The sequence below is a fragment of the Stegodyphus dumicola genome, chromosome 4 (assembly GCF_044657685.1).
Source record: "Stegodyphus dumicola isolate Sdum_Otavi_A_Nest chromosome 4, ASM4465768v1".
Taxonomy (NCBI): Eukaryota; Metazoa; Arthropoda; class Arachnida; order Araneae; family Eresidae; genus Stegodyphus; species Stegodyphus dumicola.
In genome coordinates this window covers 30353842-30375648 of record NC_140771.1, presented here as the reverse complement: position 1 = coordinate 30375648, position 21807 = coordinate 30353842, and the positions used below count along the sequence as shown (strand labels likewise).

The 21807-nt window shown below is 29.7% G+C and overlaps 1 protein-coding gene across 2 annotated transcripts in view; it reads right to left on the bottom strand.

Annotated features, from left to right (window-relative positions):
- Positions 1-1465: 1465 nt before the first annotated feature.
- Positions 1466-21807, bottom strand: part of MICU1 (Mitochondrial calcium uptake 1) — a 54648-nt gene continuing 34306 nt past the window's right edge. Inside the window, exons 5-13 of one of the 2 annotated variants that reach the window (XM_035348715.2) lie at positions 21166-21203; positions 20938-20991; positions 15619-15727; positions 11548-11630; positions 10677-10871; positions 9610-9750; positions 9423-9531; positions 5238-5327; positions 1466-1895 (exon numbers count right to left, since the gene is read on the bottom strand). In XM_035348715.2, the coding sequence (XP_035204606.1) occupies positions 1741-1895; positions 5238-5327; positions 9423-9531; positions 9610-9750; positions 10677-10871; positions 11548-11630; positions 15619-15727; positions 20938-20991; positions 21166-21203 (974 nt within the window). In that variant the 3' untranslated portion in view covers positions 1466-1740. The remainder of the gene's footprint in view (positions 1896-5237; positions 5328-9422; positions 9532-9609; positions 9751-10676; positions 10872-11547; positions 11631-15618; positions 15728-20937; positions 20992-21165; positions 21204-21807) is intronic. The other variant, XM_035348744.2, reaches the window with a different exon arrangement.

Sequence of the window (21807 nt, the reverse complement as noted above, 5' to 3'; positions counted from 1 at the left end):
GAACGCGTAAATCCAAGCTCACCCTTTAATCATGTCGGCACCGATTTTTGCGGTCCATTTTTTATTAGGTACAAGGGACAGAGGAAAGGAACTCTTCATAAGGTATATTTAGCTCTTTTCATTTGCCTTATAACAAAGGCAGTGCATCTCGAACTAGTGAGTGATCTCACCACTGACGCATTTATTGCCACCTTAAAGAGATTTATTGCTAGGCGCGGAAAATGCTCAATCATTTTCTCAGACAACGCAAAAAACTTCGTTGGCGCAAATGCCGAATTGCAAAGAATTAACAATTTAATTAGAAATCCTGACAAAAAATTAGCAGATTATTTAGGTGAAGAAGGAATAGTATGGAAGTTTATTCCTCCACGGACACCTAATTTTGGTGGACTATGGGAATCTGGAATAAAATCTGTGAAATATCACTTAAAGCGGATTGTAGGTAATGCAAGGTTGACTTTCGAGGAGTTATTAACTGTAGTAACTCAGATAGAGTCTGTTTTAAATTCTCGCCCTATTACTACCTTATCTTCCGATGTAAATGATTTAGAGGCATTAACACCAGGTCATTTTCTCATTGGAAGACCCTTGAATGCTATAGTAGAACCCGAATTAATTGATATACCTGAAAACAGACTCTCAAGATGGAAACGAACTACCAGATTTGTCCAGTTGATATGGAATCGTTGGCATAGGGACTATTTAAACACACTACAACAGCGTTTAAAATGGAAGGTAGAACAAACGAATATTAAAATAGGTATGCTAGTACTAGTTAAGGAGGATGAGCTTCCTGTCTGTAGATGGGTGTTAGGGCGCATTACAAGAATTTTTCCTGGAGTTGACGGTAAGGTTAGAGTAGTAGAAATACAGACAGCAAAGGGCATCATTAAGCGTGGAATTACAAAAATTGCAATTTTACCCCAAGAAGAAGCTTCCTAAGTTAGTTAAGTGTTAGCTTATTATTATAAAACTTGTATTGTACATTGTATTGTGTATAAAATTTTGTATTGAAAATTGAATATTATTATATTGAATTAAGAGATATTATTCGTATTGCTTTATTGTATAAGGTAGTAATTGTACAATTTTGTAGGTTATTATGAGTATTATCGTACGAAATTATTGAAGTAACCCTTCAATGCCGGGGGGTATGTTAAGTCATTAAGACTATTTAACTGTAAGATTACGTCATTTTTTCTCTTCTTGGCGCCTTGCATGGCGCAGATGTTCATTACAGCAACCCTGTAAACGCTTACTCAGTTTTATTTTTTATTGCTGTTGTTGTTAGTAGTAAGTCATCGCTTGAAAGATGGCACGCATTTGATTAAAGTTGTCGAATAAAATATTTAGTACAGTCCACTTCTAGTTAATTTGAAATTGTTGTATAACAACGCACGCATCGCATGAACAACGTCTAAATACTTAAATTCATATTTTTCAATTGCAAGAACCTTAGAGCATAGACGACCTTGAAAACTATTTACTAACAAAAAAGATTAAACAATTTCAAACTTTAAAGAACCTAATTTTTGAATTTTCTTCTGTATTTGTCCATTGCTTCACTGAAGTAGTCAGTAAGAAAACGTTTTTCAGAGTTCACTTTAATATTTTCTTCTTCCTTATCAGATTTAAAAGTAGCAGCTGAAGTCAATAACACTATTTTTCAATAGGTAAACAGAAATGAGAAATGACAATAACAATGAGAAATTTTTTTAGCACTTATTAACAATGAAATATTTAAACATCAAGTAAAACAGGTTTCTTTAATCTTGCACATTTCCAAGCCGAGTCCATAAGTTTTACAAATCCAGTATCTTTCGGTTTCTCTAAACCACGATGCAAACGTTCTTTCATGACAGCAACAAACTCACGGTTGCTCAACTGTCCATCCACTAACATGAAAAAGACAACATAGCATAAATTTAATCATATAAGGTATTATTCATTAATAGCATTTATAAATTATCTGTTTATATGATAACAAATATATTGAGTTCTGTTTTATCACAATTTTTATTTAACATGGTATAGAAAGAGAGAGGTATTTTTATTTATTTAGTTATTTACTTTGTGAATGTGATATAAGTCAAGTCTTAATTAACTGGATTGAAGACTGAACAAGCTCTGTCTTAAACAAAAGGTAAATTTGTTTATTGCGGAATTGTGCAAAAATTACAACACAAACTATGAACGTAAAATAAAACTGTCTATTGAAAATACAAAAAGGAAAAGAGAAATTTGTGGGATAATAGCAATAAAAATAGATGATGTCATAATATTTGAGATTCCTTTTGATTTGTACACAATTTAGTTGTTCATAATCTGGAACATAAAAACACTATTATTAAGTCACCTGTTAAAAGTAAATTATGTAAATCAAGTGGTGTATTTAATTATGGCAAAGCACACGAGGGCTATCTGCCTAAAGGAAGGGATGCCTTCGTGGAGGACTTTCTAAGGGAAACTGGCTCGTATACACGTTACACATGGGGAAAACCACGAAAACACCCATGCAGCCAGCCCGTTTGCAGGATTTGAACCTCGGACCGAACTACCAGTGTTCAGCAACTTTACCGCTCGGCCGCCCTATGTAAATCAAGAGTACAGCCATTAATTGTCTAGTTAACACAGATTCCTATCAATATATAAGCATAACGTGGATAAAAACAAACAGTAAGTGCACCTTTAAGTAAGAAAAGAACAGATAAAGAAAATGCGTATGTACTTAACAAAGATAATTTTGAATGCAATAATTTACATAACTAATTTAACTTCTCCAAGTTAAACTGTTTTAAAATACAGGTAAGTTGTTAATATAGTACAGACTCTGAGTACAGACTTGGTGGGACTTTGGCGATTCTGAATTTTACATTGTTAGTTTAAATCTAGTAAGATGCAAAAATTATAGTATTAAAAATGTGAAATAGCTGTTAACATAATGAAGCATTTATGGCATTTTATCACAATTTTAATTTAACATGGTATAGAAAGAGACAAGTATCAAAGAAATCAAAATTAGAAGAAGAAAAGAAATCAAAATGTATTAAAAAAAAGAAAAGAAAAGAAAGCACAATATTTATTTGTTTGCTTTTTTAAATATTTCTTCCAAAGTATGTTAAGTTGCTTCATTTTTTCTGCTAATACTTTATAAACAGACATAAATTCTTCTTCAGTTACAAAGTCCTATTGTGCAAATCCTGTAATTGCCTTGTCTAAAACTGTCACTCAATTGTCATATGAAATTTTTTCATACAACTTCTCTCTCACTTTTTTCCCTATTGGTTGCAATATTTTATGGATTTATAAAACATACTACATATTTTGTTGTCTATTAGTCGATTGATTGTTGGGGCACTGCCTTTGCAATGGAGAACTTCTGTTATATCATATTCATTTATTACCACTTCTCCATATTTCCTCAAAAAGTCCACTGATGGGAAAATTTTGCTTTCTGTTTGTGATATCTGAAAACCTTCAAATTAACAACTATCATCATAAAGCTTAGCTAGAGTCCACTATACACTATTGGCAATGCATGGTGACTAGAAACGGTTGTTCTGCTAAATTTCATTTTGCTTCTACCACGTATTGAAGAAATTAAACCTGAATGATATTAGCTATTTATTATACTTACATCATTTAAGTTTATCTGAGTCCTGAATAAATAAATTATCTCATACAATTATGGCTTAGCTGAATAACAAATCAGTTTTCTTAATTTAATTAATTACAATCTTTTGTCCATTTATAAAAGCTATCTTTTGCATATGGAAAGAAATTTCTGTTCAATTTCTCCTTATCAACACATTCAACACTTCACAGTGCAGTTGGCTGATGTCTGTAATCGTCATTAAGTATAATGTCAACATAAAAATTTACCATGCTGTTTGGTATTCAATTTTTAATATTAATAAAAAAATGTTTTAGACATTGTTGTGCGAGTCATTTCTCAAGCTGCCATGAGTTGATAGTAAAAGCAAAAAATGATTTGCCAGGTTAGTATCAGAGATATAAGCAGGTGTAAAATCAGCAACGAACTTAGGTAAATGTTTTGGTTTGAGATGTACGCCAAGCAGAAAGATGGATACATAGCTAAATTATTAATCATATAGATTTAGGTTAATAAAGGTTGTGTTTCTTCTTAGGCTTTAGTGCCCAAGTAAAATTAAGAATCTCTTTAAATACTTTATTATGAAAAAATGTTTACTGTGCATGTGTGAAGCATTAAGCATATACTAAAGCGAGATGCCGTTCTCGGAACCTAATACTTTCTCCCTTTTGTAAAAAATTTCAAATAAATAAAATAAAAAAATGCTGCAGTCCAGAGGTCTGGATATTGGGCATACAGATTTCAGACACTGTATTGTAGTAATTTTCTGTTCATTATAACATAGATTATTCCCTTTTTCCTTTTTTTTTTGGTTTGTTTAATCTATCCTTGGGTTAATCATGATTTTGAATTAACTATGTCGTCTTCAGCATTACACCTCAAATCAGGAATTGACTACTACCATTCAAGAAGTTAAAAATCATTACAGAATTTAATTCTTAAAAGACAGTTTCAGAAAGGGAAAAAACTTAGGATTTTTATTTATAATCAAGTCATATGATGGTAAAATTTTCTGTACTAGTACTGACTTACAAAATACAAACTTAATACTATTTGCAATAAAAATAACTATGCTAGCATAACTAAATAAAAGTATTTTGTATTTTTTTTTTTTTTTTTTTTTTGAGGGAACTTTCTTTTAGCTATCAAAATTTTTGCTTTATTTTCTTAGATGAAGCGTATTTATAAAAATAATTTTAAATTAAGGACAAATAGAAAAACACGATAGTTAGGAATAGAGTGGCAATGAATAATATCTAATTAATAGTATATAAGCATATTTTTTACAGTTTTGTAATATCTTGCTTTCTTTATAATGGTTAATATATCTTAATGACAATTACAAATTGCTAAAATAGAAATACATATTACAAATTGATAAAATAGAAAATATATTCATGTAGTGATAAAACAAGCTAAGATTTAATCAAAGGCTTTGACATGATTGTTTTGGGACAAACTTCTTTTTTGTACATGGTTTTCACCTCTGGAACCAGTATTTCATTTTGCTGTTTTGTTTTTTCCTGAAGCCTATCTAGCATGTAATACAGAATTGGGTTTACATAAATATGAAAACCATTAATTGAGAAGAAGCATTATATTTTAAAAAGAAAGTAGAACTTACTGTTTTCATCAAATAAGGTAAACACTACGTCAATGACATGATCACTTAGATCTAAATGTGCCACAGTTTTAGCGACATGCTTTAAAGTTGCTAAAGAGAAAAAAATAAAATCAATCAATCAATAATCACACGTATTGGGCAATTCAAACAACACTATGTCATAAAAATCCATTATTTGGATATCTGAAGAATTTAGATAATTGGGTCGTGTTCTTTTAAATTTTTGAAGGTTCGTGAGAATGATACACAGTAGTGTAAACAGGGTTCCCTACTAAAGGGGTAAATACACTCCCTGTAAGTTGAAAACATAAGATTTAATGAGTGTTAACCTAGAGCTTAACAAAACAGATGAACATATTAGGTCAGATTATGACATGTTAGTAAAATCATACGTCATACGATGAATAACAGATGAATGTACTTGATTGGTACAACATGAGTTGAGTCTACTTATCAGTTCATTTGATTAGGCAGATACTTAGCAGCATAGTAAATTATCTGGGATACTATGCTAGATTCTTGTCACAACCCAGTCTTCCATAACAATATCCCACTGCAGTTTCCATGCTTTGAAATCACCACACCACTCTGGAATGATTCCCAATTGTTGGTCAAGTTGATAATGCACATTCGAAGGGCACACAGTCTTCACCTACACTGGGAGGCCACATAGTCTTCACTCACCACTACTTGGTTTCTACTGCGGAATTTTATATACCTTACCTTTTTCTGCTCAGAGCAGCTGCAAAGAAAGAATGCAAATTACTCAACAGAATGCCTTTTCCAAATGCATATTTTCCTCAAGAATTTGAACGAAGATGACAATTTTTGTAGATAAACGACATGTCTATGTATTTCTTAACTTCTTTTCATTAATGGTTATAACCTACATAGTTGCTGAACACTACAGGTCAATTTGCATACTATATACATTTATTTTATTTGATAGTTTCTTAAATGACATTTTCCCTTACATAATTTATATCAATAAAACAGTAAAACTAATTAAATAAGTTTACAGGAAGCTTAATTTCCCTCAGAAAAACATGACTGAGTTTCAGGCATCTACAGTCTGGATAACTGGATTTGTAAAAAATTATTTATACAGAATGAATAATATTATGTAAACTAAGCACTATAAGCCATTTCTATGTATTTCATATTCATATGAAAGAAAACTGTAAGGACACAAGAAATGTCCTTACAGACGTCTTTCCAAAACTTCTATATCATTACATCTGTTATGCTACATAATGTTATGCTGTCACATCTGTATCATCCACTCATCTTTAAAGATACTGCTGCTGAGTAAAGCATAGCATCTTTTATTTACCTACCAAATTTAATTAGTCTGTAATCACTTAGCAAAGCAAGTCATAAAGCAATAAACACATTTCTTAATGATCTAAATTTTATGACATTTTTAATAGGTCATCAATATGTATTAAAATATGTTCAAATTGTAATATTCAATTGCCAATTTTTATGTATGTTTTCAGTATTAATGAAATTCATCAAAGATATTTTTAATACTGTATGTTATATACCTCACACACAACCATTTATTTTTATTTATATATTTATTATATTTTGCACAAGTAGGAACCTTTTGTGAGCATCTAGTCAGGTTATCTATTAACTCTTTGCACTCAAGAAATGACTCTCACTCACTTTGTGATTTGATGCTGCAAATCGAAAGGTGATTCTCACTTACCATGTGATTTGATGCCACAACTCGAGAGATGACTTTCACTCACCACTTGGTTTGATGCAGAAACTTGATGCGCAGAAATAACTGTTTACATTTAGTTTCTACGCTTTTTCTGTATAATCTTATGAAGTAAAAAATTATACCCCTTTAAATGGAGATAAGATTTTCTTATCTATCACAAAGTCTGTTCTCAGAGAAATGAACCCGGAAAAAGGCATCAAACAATATATTATTGTAATACTTGCCCCGACAAGCTAGACATGCATCTTGGGAATTGTTAAATGAAATATCATTCACAGAAAGATTACAGAGACTAATATTTAAGAAATTATGTTTATAAAGAGGTAAAGCTATATAAAATGTTAAAATATAAAAATTCATGCATTAATTTGTGTGTGTTATGATTTTAAGTTACTGGTAAGAAATGCCTCAAAAAGGCTGCGAAACATCTTGAGTTGGTGGTGCACTGTTCAAAAAAGGCCCCAAGTGCAAAGGGTTATTTTGCAACCTCATCTGACAATCTTTCCTATTTCATAATAATATGGACATATTAATTAGACTGGATTGTTTAATCAAAGCTAAATTACAATTCTGATTAAGAGTATTTTGAAAGGAGGAATTCAAAGATTTTTTAATTTTTCTCTTACCACCAAACTGCTAAGAGGACTTCTAGATTGACAGATTTGAAGTTCTCCCTCCTACGAAAACTATACAGTAATGAATATATAAAATCAACAGTAAGTATAAAATCAACTGTAACAGAAGTTTTTACTTCAGTGAAGATTCAAACTCAAATGTTTTTTATACACCTAAATTTTCAAATGATTTACAGAATGATATTTAAAAAGTGCATTCATTCTGAAGAAAAACACAGTCATAGATGCTAAGATTCAAATTTAACAGTTGAGTAATCAAATCCACCTGTACTAATCCATTATATTTAATATTACATTTACACAAATACTTTAGTTTTCAGAATAAAATCATTAAGATAATCAAGGTTGTCTGAATTCAGTTTATATCAGGTCCTCAGATTTTCAGCTAAAAATGGCAAAATTAAAGCAAAAACATAATAGAAGCATATCAGGTACTACTCCAAATTTCTCAGTAATTTATATGAAATACACTGAAGTCCCACTGAATTAGGAATAGCTAGTCAATAACAAGTTTGGCCTCTTCTGGCCTTTATAGCTCAATGGCTGCCAAACGATGAAGCATAGATTCAATAAGCTTCTGGAAGCATTCTACGGGAATGGCTCGCAAAACATCGGATAGAGCTGTCTGTAATTTAGGAAGAGTCACTAGTGTTGTGTGATGAGGTTTCAAACCTTTTTCAAAAATGTCCAAAAGATGCTCTGTAGAATTTCAGTCATGACTTTTAAATAGCCAATTTATGACAGATTAGTTAGAAGAACGCTCATCCAACCAGGCAATAGCCAAACGGGACCTGCAAGAGGTGCAGTTATCTTGCTGGGATACTCCATTTCCATGTGAATGACAAAACAACATAAATGGATGGAGATGATCGCCCATCAACTCTATGTACCGAATCATATTGATGGAGGTTGGTACAAGTACCAAAGAATGCAAACACTGCCAAAAGAAAACATCCCAGACCATGGTTAAGCCACCATGGCCTTGTATAGTTCCAATCTGCCATACATTGTTTATGGCTTCATGAGTCTGACGCCATATTCTCAGCCTCCCATCCCTATTAATTAGTCGGAATCAAGATTCATCACTCCTTGCTACTCATTTCAAGTTCACCGGAGTCTATTCTCTGTATTCTTTCGGCCAGGCAAGAAGAGCAGCTCAATGGCATGCATTCAGCAAAGGTACTCTCATGAATATATGGCTTCCGAAGCCCATATGGTGAAGCGAGCATTGCACGATCCTTTTACTGAATGTACGACTGTCGCCCTGATTTATCTGGGTGGTAATTTGAGTTAATGTTTGGCTTCGTTGACTATGTATAATATGAGCCCTCTCACACCATGCTTGTTCTAAGTTAATTATCCTTTGCAATTTTACCTGATCACTAGTTCTCCCCCCCCCCATCCGAGTATTCTCGGTATAATCTTGACGCTGTCAACCTTGAAAATCCTAGCCCACTGAGGATTTTGGAAATTTAATGGCACATGCTTCGAGTGTCTACTGTCTGTCCGAGATTGAAGATGTCTAAATTAGAAGTTTTACCGATGCTGGTAATTAAAACATCTGATTAACTACAATCACAGTACTAGCTGTATGTGCATTTACCACAACTTCCTCACATGAGCACAGACGCCATGCAGCACTATAAAATTTTCATAGCCATGTCTATCCCTAATTTAGTGGCCCTTCAGTGTACATGAAAAACACTTTATGAAATTTAAGTAATGAATTACCTGCAGTATTAATATTAAATATGAGAAGTCACACAAAATAAGTAATTAAAGGTAATTCGTCCAAAAAAAAAAAAAACGTTTACTTGCCTTGATCTATAGAAGCTCCAGCAATATGATAAAAAGTCAAAGCCGTATCTACATCATTTATATCATTCAGAAAGTGGAAAAACAGCAAATAATCATCAAGACTTATACCCTGAAAATAACATGTTTAAATGGTAGTAATATTCTGAATGGCTTATTAAAACATATGATGATTTTTAAATCAACTTACTCTGGAATTCTTAAAGCGTTTTTTAATTCGCTTCAACATTTTGATATGCTTTTTCTCAGACAAACCAGCATACGTCAGTAGCAGGTCTGCAAAATCAACTTCCCTAATGAAACCTTCTGCATTTGGTTTCTTCCTTTGAAACTGCAGATAAAAACCAAATTTTAGCATCATACATTAGCATATACACTAAAATATCTGGGCTAACTAGAACCCCAGCTCATCCATACAACTGAAAACTTTGGTTTTTCTTTTCTTTCTCAACCACTTTTTTTACTTTTTTAGGATTATACATTTATTTACTATAACACAAATAATGAATTTTGTTCCTTCTCTTAACTCATTTAATTTCAACAAAATATATGCAATCACACACACACACACACACACACACAAAAAAAAAAAAAAAAAAAAAAATTATCCACAATTTATGAACAAATTACTTGGGTGGTTTGTGTTTATGTTGCAGCCCACTACAATAAAATATGGTTTTTATGATACATCAAACTTATTACGTTTTTCGCCCTTTCTGATTATGTTAAAGTTGGACAGTTTATGTAAATATAACCAAAACATTAATTTAAGAATTATTTAATCAAGGCTTATTAAAAGCAAAAGTACTAGATTTTTTTAAATACAATTTTACACACACAAAAAAAAAAAAAAAAAAAAAAAAAAAATTGATACTACAAGGAAACATTTAGGTGAAAGAAAAAAAAAAAGATAAATAATAAGAAATATTTTCAAGAAAATAATTCTTTTGCAAAATCGAACTAAAGAATTTTATAATAATAGTGTACGCTATTAATCAGTTTGCCCATAAATATTGGATAAATTATTTTAGAAAAACAATGGATTTAGAATTGCATCATAACACTGAACCTACATGAACTAGTTATTAGAGTACATTTTTGCATTATATTTAAAGTAGAATTAAATGTTAATCCTTGGATGGACAAAATAGAACAAAAATTGAAAAAGCATTAACAGATATCTCTTAGAAATTACTTAAGAGAATTATCTTCTAAAGAAAAACATTTTTTAATTGATGATGATTCCATTACACTTACTTCTAGTGTCAAAATTTCAGTCTGAAGATGACGTTGAAACTCCAAAAATTTCTCAATAGTTAATTTGTTATCTAAATTTGGGCCAAAAAAGTAAGTGGACAAAGCACTGCCAAATCCTTTATAGATACTACCTGTATTAGAATGGTCTCGATGACGCATGCCGACACTAGTCTGGCTACGAATAATAGTTTGAACCTGTAAAGATTAAAAATTATGACAATTTAACAGGATTTTAATAAAAATTTGGGCTAACTACATTTTACAATATACTCTGAAAGCAATGTGAATTTACAAATAGAAGTATTTATACAAATAGAAGTATTTTTTGTAAAAGAAAATATTTCAGAAACTTGTTTTTTTCTAAGCCAAGTAAAAATTTAAATTGTTTTTCATTTATTTATGTATTTTGGACAGGATTTTATTTTTAAGCATTTGTTTAATTAAAATCATAGACTGAACATGAAAAAAAACTAACACCAATGACGGAAATAATTAATATGTATATTATACTATGTAAATAAATGACAACTACCTTAATTTAGTTTAAGCTGAAAAGATATAAGTAACACATTTTGTTTTACATAAAAAAATAATAATTCTTTACTTTAACAAAGTAGAAACATAGCCTTGTTTTTAAAAAACAAAACTGTTAACCCTTTGTTAAATTTTTATAGCTTACCACTATGTCAGTATATGTTTAATAATTTAACTCACATTTCAAAAATTGATAGATTAAATAAAACAAACAAACAAACACACACACACACAACAACAACAAAATAAAAATAAATAAATAAATAAAATAAAATAAATAAAAAATTAAATAAATAAATAATAAATAAATAAATAAATATGCAACTTTGAAACTTACTTTATCAAACTCTTCATAATCAACATTTCCATCTCCATTTAAATCAAACATTCGAAATGCTATTTCAAAATGCCTTTTTGATGCTTATAAGAAGGAAAAAGAAAAAGAAAGAAAAAAAAAAAAATAGTTAATAAATCACAAGAAGAAAAATACCTGAGAAATATTACTAGGTAAAGGGAAAAAAAACTTTCAGATTTCATTTTATACGCAACACATATAAACAAATTATATGCAATATATTGAAAATGAACTGCAAAGTAAAAATAAATATACAAATAAACAAAGATATAAAAGTTTGTAAAATAACAGTGAAATATATTAGAAAAATCAACAGCTATACAAATAATATAAAACGAAAAAGGCTAGTAAATTAAGCATTTCATAGATAATCTATTTTATTAAAGCATATAGGGGATATTTGTGGTAGCAATAAAAACTCTATGTATTTTGGGAAGATGTGCTAACAATCTCTCTTCTTCAACATGTAAAAATATCTCACATTTCAAATTTTTTAAAACCATTTCTGTTTTGTAAATGCATATTACATTCACATTAAATGTAATCTTGAAGTTTTCCATTGGTACTTCCAAACTGCTCTAAAATTCAAATTGGCATTTCTTTATTATATTTCTAGAAACAGCCACAAACAATTATCCAAAACTGAGAGTGAATTATTTCCCCACCAGTTAAGTTAAGATGTTTTATTTTCACTAAACAAAATCTAATTTCAGTGGGTTCTAGGTATTTTATCATTTAAACAAAGGTCTTTCTTTTTTCATAATAGTTTTTCGAGGTATTAAATTTATTTTAAAACAGAAGGTTTTGTTTAAAAAACTAAAATCTGAGTATTAGTACATATAGGAAAATGCTCCTATGAAGATTTTTCAGAATCTCAGGAGGTAACCTATAAATACATTTTCAGAAATATAAATTAAATCAATGAAATACTCTTGCACATTCTCATTTTTGAGAAAAACTGCAATCCCATCTGCAGTATTTAAATGTCAAATTTGTTTTGAGATTTAATCACTAAATTCGCAAGAATTCTATTAGTTGTGCAAAATTTCTTTCAGCAGTTAGGAAAAGTGATACTGATACTATTAGCTACTTCCCTGGAAAGAACTAAATACATAGGAAACTTCTATGTATTTAGTTGTACTGAAGAAAAAAGAGTCAATGTAAAAGTTGGGTTATCTTCACACATACACAAAAAGGCTACAAACATTAATTTATCTGGTTATGATAACATGCAATAGAAGTCAAACAATGAACTCTATCTTATGAATAATATTGTACTTGCCTATTAGCTGGAATCTGCCAATAAATCGCTAATAATCTAGCATTGCCATTATGTGATGAAAGATGTTTTTGACATAAGCAGATCAATCAAAGAGACTTCTTTTTAATTTCTATTGGGTACTGTTTAAAAATTGCATTCCATTCAAAATCACATCAGATTGTTAGTCTCCATAAGAACTTTGCTAAAAAGGATGGTAAGTGGTTTCTCTCAAACAAGTTCCCATTTCTTATTCTATTACATTGTCAGCTATTATTCATATAACATTTTCACTGAATAATTTTTCTTATTTGCAGGTTTGTTGCACGGAACCAGAACACAAATATTTTTGGCACACTACTTGTCAGGAAATAATGGATTGTTTCTGCTTCACTTCTCAATAATTTTAGTAAGCATGTGATGCAAAATGCAGTCAAAATTAGCAGACAAGTTAATGAATGAATCTTATTCCAAAAGCTTTCTACAGGAAAAACGTTACCAAATATTAACAAAAAAAGAAAAGTGTGTGTAGGGGACTAATCTTTCTAGACAAACTGGAACAGCTTCTAGAGCTGCTGAATTCTCACAGGAATTAGAGTTAAGGGTGGTATTTTTGGTAATGATCAGTAAGTATCAGCTAATACACATCAAACATGTTTATCAAAATGTTTACTTATTTATTTATTTTTAAATCTTAGTAACATATTCTAGCTATTTCTAACTTGCACATCTTTCATTTGTCTAATTACTTCATTTAACTTTTAAAAATTATATAGGTACCTTAATATTTTTCTCATAACAAATCTTATAACAAATGAAGAATTGAAAGAATCTAGGAGTTTTGATCATCAGTGTGCTCTGGCAAGTAGGTACAGCATAAAATATCAAAGCCTTTAATTTATCCTCATGCATAGCATATCTTAAAATCTTTAATTTATCTTTCAAATTTAATCAATCAATTTAAAAGTATCAAATGCACTTTTTAACAATTTTAATTTTACCTTTTAAAAATAATATATCTTATTCATACAAATTAAAATACAGTCAAAAGTCGTTAATCCGGACTCCTCGGGACTTCGGTGATTCCAGATTATTGATTTTTCCGGATTATAGATCATCAGTTTAAATCTGGTAAGATGGCATGCAGAAATTACAAAATTAAAAATATGAAACCGTAATTTATGAAATAAAGAACAATTATGATCTAAAGGGTATCAAAATTTACAAAAAGAAAAAGCTTAATATTTATTTGTTTACTTTATTGAACATTTCCTTCAATGTAAGTTGCTTCGTTTCATGTGATAATACTTTCTCTTTAATTCTATTAAACAGACATAATTTCTTGTTTAGTTACAAAGTTTCGCTGTTCAAGTCCTATAATTGCTGTGTTGAGAATACCGACTAATTTGTCAATCGAAATGTTTTCGTTTTCAATAACCTCTGGGTCACTTTCTTCACTATCAGAAGCGAATTATAATGACGAGGAACTTGATTTAAATCATATCAAAGACGGAGTACATCGAGATGAAATACTACGCTTAGTACGGAATTATAAACCAAATAAAATAAAAACATCTGCCCTGAAGATAAGGATAGTGCTGACAGATTAACTTCCAATCCGCCGCGTGAAATTGATAAACAGATTTCGGATTTCAAAACATACTTTCGCTTTGTAGATACAAATTACATATTAGTAAATATATATCGGAAATTCTATTTGACATAATCTTTCTAATCTATCATAATCTAATAATGACGTTTCTGCCCCCCCCCCCTGTCGCAGAGCAGCGTGAAGTTGATAAACAGATTTCGGATTTCAAAACATACTTTCGCTTTGTAGTAAATATATATCGGAAATTCTATTTGACATAATCGAAAGTTCAAGCTTACTTTTATAAAACTGCTCTAACAGTCTGCAAAAAATAATAAGCCGGATCCAATTCGAAGATTAAGGAACAACGCAATCTGCAACATTAACTGAATTAGATAACTTTAGCTTAGCGTATAACTCCGTTACACATTAAGCGCGCATGCGCACAAACATATTCGCAGCCGTAAGGGTCTTACGCGTTCTCGTAAACGCCTGTGCGCATGCGTGAACGCGACGCATGCGCAGAAAGTTGGTAGATTTGAGATCCGGATTATAGATCATTCCGGATTATGGGTGTCCGAATTAACGACTTTTGACTGTACAATTAAATTATAACAAATACAACTGATAATTTTTTAAGAATACGCAAGGTTTTGCTACAATTAATAAAAATGTTTCTAATGCCATATGGTAAGTAACTGATGATGAATACTTTTTGTTATTATTTTAATTTTAAGTAGCAAATTAATTTTAATGATTAGCCTATAATGTTTTCAGAATGTAATTTTTAAAACTTTTTAGTTATTTTAATTCATTATTTACCTTTTTATTATCAATCTAATTTTATTTATTAATATCTTATTTATCTCCTCATTATTTATTATTTATCTTCCTTTGTAGTGTTTAATACCTTCCATAACTCTCACACTTGAGCAATAAAGTCTGGCACCAAGCCTGCCACTCATTGATAATGATTGATGAAAAAAATCATTGTAAAAAACACTTTGAAAAATGCACCCACTAAAAACTTGAGTCAATAATACAAAAATCAGATACATTAAGATATGCAGAGCACTGAAATCTTTTGCAAATGAACATGTTCATGTGCTTTGTGTGCAGTGATTACAAGAAAAACCCTTAGTTAAATGATTTTTCTAAATAATAATAAAAGATAAAAAAAAAATAATACTAGTATTTTTCTAACCTGATAAAATAGTTAGAAGAAACATGTATTCTGAAAATCCTATCAGTCCAGATGATCGAAGTTTGTAAAAGATACTATTTTCATTGGGAGTCAAAACACCTTTGGAATCCTGTAACTCATAAAATGTTATTCTTTAGCCTATGAAACATAATAAAACCTTCATTCTAAAAAAAAAAAAGTTTAATTATTGACATTTTTAATACAGAATTCTATTAATTTGCATACCTCAGAACCACAGATTGCATTACTGCAAAATTTTATGGTTTATAGCTCACTTCAATCTGCATTTAGTTTATATTTTACCTTTAAAAATTTTACATTAAATTTAGATTTAAATAACAGTACCATTTGGTTACCTGCAAGTCCACTCATGATGTTTGTTGCTATGATCGATTTTTAAAATACTTCCTGATATGCTATCGAGTGGAAATTTTGTACACACACTCCTTGTGGATGAGAATGTAATGTAGTATTTCAAAATTCGATTCAAATCTCTTAAAATTTAATGTTGAAATAATTTTTCATACATACCTTCATTTAACGAATAAATTAAAAATAGTAGATTTTTATTGTTTGCACCATTGGATAAAGCAGGCAAAAATCTTTAACATGAAATTTCTGTAAAATTTTTAATGTAATTGATTTTTTGGTGAATTTTAGAAAATCGCTAATTTTTTTTCAAATTATTTGGCATACATCTTTTTAAAATTTCAACCCCTAAAAATGTATCCCTCACAAAGTTTTGACATTTTCCCAGATTATAAAACAAATATTTTGCTCTCTTTTTCTAAACAAGATAGATGCTATGAAGTAGATTGGGAAATATTGGTTCTTCTTTCACTTGGAAATAGTTTAAAGTTATGATGTCATTATGTGCTTTTGAAATTTGCTTTACTATTCATTACCTAACATTAATCTTAGAAAAAAAAATTCAAGTTTAAGGATTGATTGATTAATTTTTAAAATTATTTGCAATGAACTCTTCCACATCATTTTTAATTTATTCATTCAATAAATTTATATACAAATTTCTCAGCAAAGATAGCAGAATATACGCTTTAAAGCATGGATTCATCCAAAATGAAGAAAAATACAAGCACACTCACAATCTTTGTTCTATTGAAAGGAGACAAACAGAAAAAGAAAAAAAAAAAAAAAAGAAAGCTGATGCCCACATAGAAAATGCTAAATACTTTCAATAAAAGAGCTAATTTGTTTCTTCAATGAATATATGTTACAAATATGGTGTATTTTTTAGCATAATTTTTTTTTGTTTGCATACATATATTAGACAAAACTGTTAAATATGAAATGCTGAATTTCAGAAGCATCAGAATTTTGTTGTTTACATCTAAAAATGTACATGGATTGTGAACATCCGCAAATAAAGCACCAGCAGATTATTGGAATTATACTGTAAAACACGAGCTACAGGAATTATTAAAAATCTTCCAAAGCTTACATATCACATTTCTCTCTTCATAAGACAAACAATAAAATCCCTCTCCCCACAAAAAAAAATCAAAATGGAAAAACTAAAAGAAGTATTTACATAAACGTTTAAGTTAACTACTTCTGCAATATTTTAACAAAGTACAGCAATTTATTTATTTGTAATAGATCAGACTACTATTGAGCTTACAGTAAAAATAGGAAGATTACAGTAAAAATATGACAGTGAAACAGGAATTGTTTACGTTATTACAGTAAAACTAGGAAGCCTTTTTGAAAAAAATTCAAGAAAAGCATAAAATGAATTTGCACAAAAAACTATCTGAATACTTTTAAAAAGTAATAGATAAAGAATTCATATCACAAAAAAGAGGGGGGGGGGGTCAGACTATCATCGCAAAAAAAATTAATTTAATTTTTACATAATTATAGTAACATTTTTGTCCTTGCTAAAAATAATGCAAAAAATGTAATTTAAGGCATTCATTATCTTGTTTAAATTTCAGAATCAAGATGTTAAAAAATTGTCTAAATAAAAGATAAAAACATTCTGAAAAAGGTATGGGCAAATAAAAATATGTTTTTCTTCTAAAAAAATATTTTATTAATTATTTAATTTTATTTTTAATTATTATCTTTATTGTATTGGCATCATAATGACGTTATTATATTTGTTTAAAAAATCCTACAATATTCAGAAGTCACCTAATTAAAATTTTTGTAAATAAATTGATCTTCAAGTCGTCAAATTTTGATAAATCATTAAACTGGGTTACAAATGACAAAATAATTTAAAAGAACTTATTTTTAATGTAGATAGCTTGAGGAACTCAAACAATCTACCAAAAGTATGAACTTTAAACACACATTCGTTGAGTAATCACAAAATTGGCCCAATTTTTTAGCACTTGCAAAAGACTGTAAATATCATAAAAATTAATATTACATATAAATTTATAAAACCGTAAGTGTTCATAAAAATAATGAAAAATTTGCAAAAGTTGGAGATATGCTATTCGATTCAGGATCACATTTGTTATGCAATGGTACTTTTGTTATCTTCACTATTCTCATTCTCTTCTACAATGTTTACAGCATTAAAGGAGATAATTTCTAAGTGAGAAATTTATGTTTATCTATAGCACATTATGTTTTTTTTTTAATTTAACATTTTTTGGTAAATACCCATGCATGAAATCCTAAAATATTATTGATTTTCATTGAATATTTTTTTTATCTAGGGTACACTGATTCAATACTCTAAAAGTGATAGTTCTGATAAAACTAAAGATTAAAAAAAAATTAAAAATGTATAAATTTCTTTTTATGTTATTAATATGAAAATAAAAAGTTTAGAAGGGAAGTTTATTTTATGAAAAATATATGCAAAAATAGTAACATTCTGGAAATGAAGCACAAAAAATGAGTTTTTTCCCCCTCTCTCTCTCTTTACTACCTGAAAATAAGTATAATAGTGGATTAAGTGAAAAATATTATCAAAAATACCTCTGCCTCATTAATTGTTAATTAAATTGTTAACTCAGTAAAAAACGAATAATCATTACAAGTATCTAGGAGACCACCAATAAACAGTTACAAAGAATAAAAACTGGAAGTATCACAGTATACTAAAACCCCGCAAAATCTACTGAAATCCCACTAAACTGAAATGAAGAAGTAAATTTAGTAAGTCATTTAGTAAGCTTGAAAAATCAGTCATTTTGAATTTTCTTAAATTGATTTTTATTTTCCTTGTTCTCACAATTCAAAAGTATACAGTCAAAAGTCGTTAATCCGGACTCGTCGGGACTTCGGCGATTCTGGATTATAGATCATCAGTTTAAATCTGGTTAAAAGGCATGAAGAAATTATAAAATTAAAAATATGAAACCGTAACTTACAAAATAAAGAACAATTATGATCTAAAGTGTATCAAAATTTACAAAAAAAAAAAAAAAAAAAAAAAAAAAAAAAGCTTAATATTTATTTGTTTACTTTATTAAACATTTCTTTCAATGTAAGTTGTTTACGTTGCTTCGTTTTTTATGTGATAATACATTCTCTTTAATTCTATAAACATACATAATTTCTTGTTCAGTTACAAAGTTCCGCTGTTCAAGTCCTATAATTGCTGTGTCGAGAATACCGACTAATTTGTCAATCGAAATTTTTTCGTTTTCAATAACCTCTGTCACTTTCTTCGCTATTGGAAGCGAATTATAATGACGAGGCATCTGATTTAAATTATATCAAAGACGGAGTATATCGAAATGAAATACTACATTTAGTAAGCAATTATAAGCCAAATAAAATAAAAACATCTGCTCTGAAGATAAGGATAGTGCTGACAGATCAACTTCCAATTCATTGTGCGCGGCGTTAAAGATAAACAAAGTTTAGATAAACAAACGTTAAAGTTTAGATAAACAAAGGATATGCCTTTATCCATTTTTTGCAGCAATTCCACTTTTTGTTTAATGGACTCCGAAACATACTTTCGCTTTGTAGATCCGTTACATATTAGTAAATATAAATCGGAAATTCTATTTGACATAATCGAAAGTTCAAGCTTACTTTTATAAAATTGCTCTAACAGTCTGCAAAAAATAATAAGCCGGATCCAATTCGAGGATCAAGGAATAACGCAATCTGCAACATTAACTGAAATAGATAATTAGAGCTTAGCTCTTCAAGAATAGCATGCAAATACTGCTTATCTGCCATAAAATATAAGCTTTTCCTTTTAAGTTGTATATCATTTTCACGTGATTTAAATAATTTCAAATGGAAATTCTGAAGTTTTTAATCTCATTCTAATGCATCCAAAATAATATTATCAGCAAAAAATACTGTATGTATAAGTGAGCCAATTTTATTTTTAATGAAGAGCAATGATTTAACAAAATATATATATACAGTCAAAAGTCGTTAATTCGGACACCCATAATCCGGAATGATCTATAATCCAGACCTCAAAGCTCCAAACTTCGTGCGCATGTGTCGCGTTGACGCATGCGCGTAAGACCTTTACGGCTGCGAATATACGTGTGAGCATGCGCAAAATATGTTTATGGACAGTATAAGCTAAGCTAAAATTATCTAATTCAGTTAATATTGCAGATTGCAATGTTCCTTAATCTTCGAATTGGATCCGGCTTATTATTTTTTGCAGACTGTTAGAGCAATTTTATAAAAGTAAGCTTGAACTTTCGATTATGTCAAATAGAATTCCCGATATATATTAACTAATATGTAAAGGATCTAGAAAGCGAAAGTATGTTTCGAAGTCCATTAAACAAAAAGTGGAATTGCTGCAAAAAATGGATTTGTTTATCTAACCATTTTGAAATCTGTTTATCAATTTCACGCTGTTCCGTGGCAGGGAGGGGGGGACGCCAGTTGAGAGTATTCTTGATCTTGATGTATTTCTCCTGTTTCCATTTACATATTCATGAGACAAATCACTTATTTCCATATCCATGTTATTTATTGTTTATATGGGCAAAAAAATTTTTTTAAATGCTGTCTTTCTAGTTACACTTATTAGAAGAAATGTGTTGTCACGATTAAAAAAAAACATGAGTTACAAAACTCACAAAGTAAGAGTACACACTTTGTTACTGGGCGAACAACTACACATACAGTGTTTGAATAAGTGATAGTACCGCACCGCCAGATGAAGCGAAGCATGAAATTGAGCGCCATCTCACAGTGGAAAACATGAATACCAATGGCATCATGAACGTGTTACACAGAATTCTACTGTATATATAAAAATTTTTTAAAAAGGAAAGCTCAATATGAAAATTACTAGGCCTGCTATATGTTCTAATTAAAAGGAAGAATGTTTAGAGAATAAACACATACAGTTGTTTGCATCTCTAGTTCTAGCTTACGTCCAGGAAGGTGAAAAGTGTCAGCCTAGAAAAGGAAAAGAAGATGCAGAAAACATAAAGCATAAATACAGACAGCAGTTCAAAGAAAAAGAAATAATGATGAGGCTTTATTGCTTGCTTTAAGAAATTATGATAAAAATAATAGACATCATTTGTTCATTATTCATTCTTTCTCCTTAAAATTAAAACAAATGCCTACTTTGAGTTCAACTCTTTTAAACTGATCCAGTCCCAGACCTGTAAAAATAAATCATACATGATAGTTGTATTTACAGAATAAGACTTCCCACAAAATATTTCAAAACATTACTGCAGTTTAACAATTGTCATCCTTCATACACACACATACATACATATATTGTTGGATTTGGAACTCACAGCAGGACAGTTCTATAATCAAGTTAATTGGAACTCTAAATATTCAGTCTAACAACAGTCATATTTCATAAGAAACTCATGATAATACATGATGGTTCTTAAGTCCTTAGCACATATGGAAAATTAAATTACATAAGAAATATAAGTAACAGAAAGTTTGCATACTTAAAGCTTATAGATACTCTCAGCAATAATTGAAAAGTTTCTAGAAAATCATTACCAAGTTTTAATGAATAAAATTTTTGCTACTTGAAACAAATCTCACTAACATCAGTCTCAGGCTAAGTAAATTTCTAAATTTGAAATGTGAAACATCATTAATTGACTTAGTTACATTTCAAATTCTGCAATGCTTGTGACTGGAAATACACTACACTGCCAATAATGACCAGAAACACATCCCCACAAAAAGGAATGTGTTTACCTTAGGTTCAAACTGTGTTTCAATAATGTGGGTCTGTTA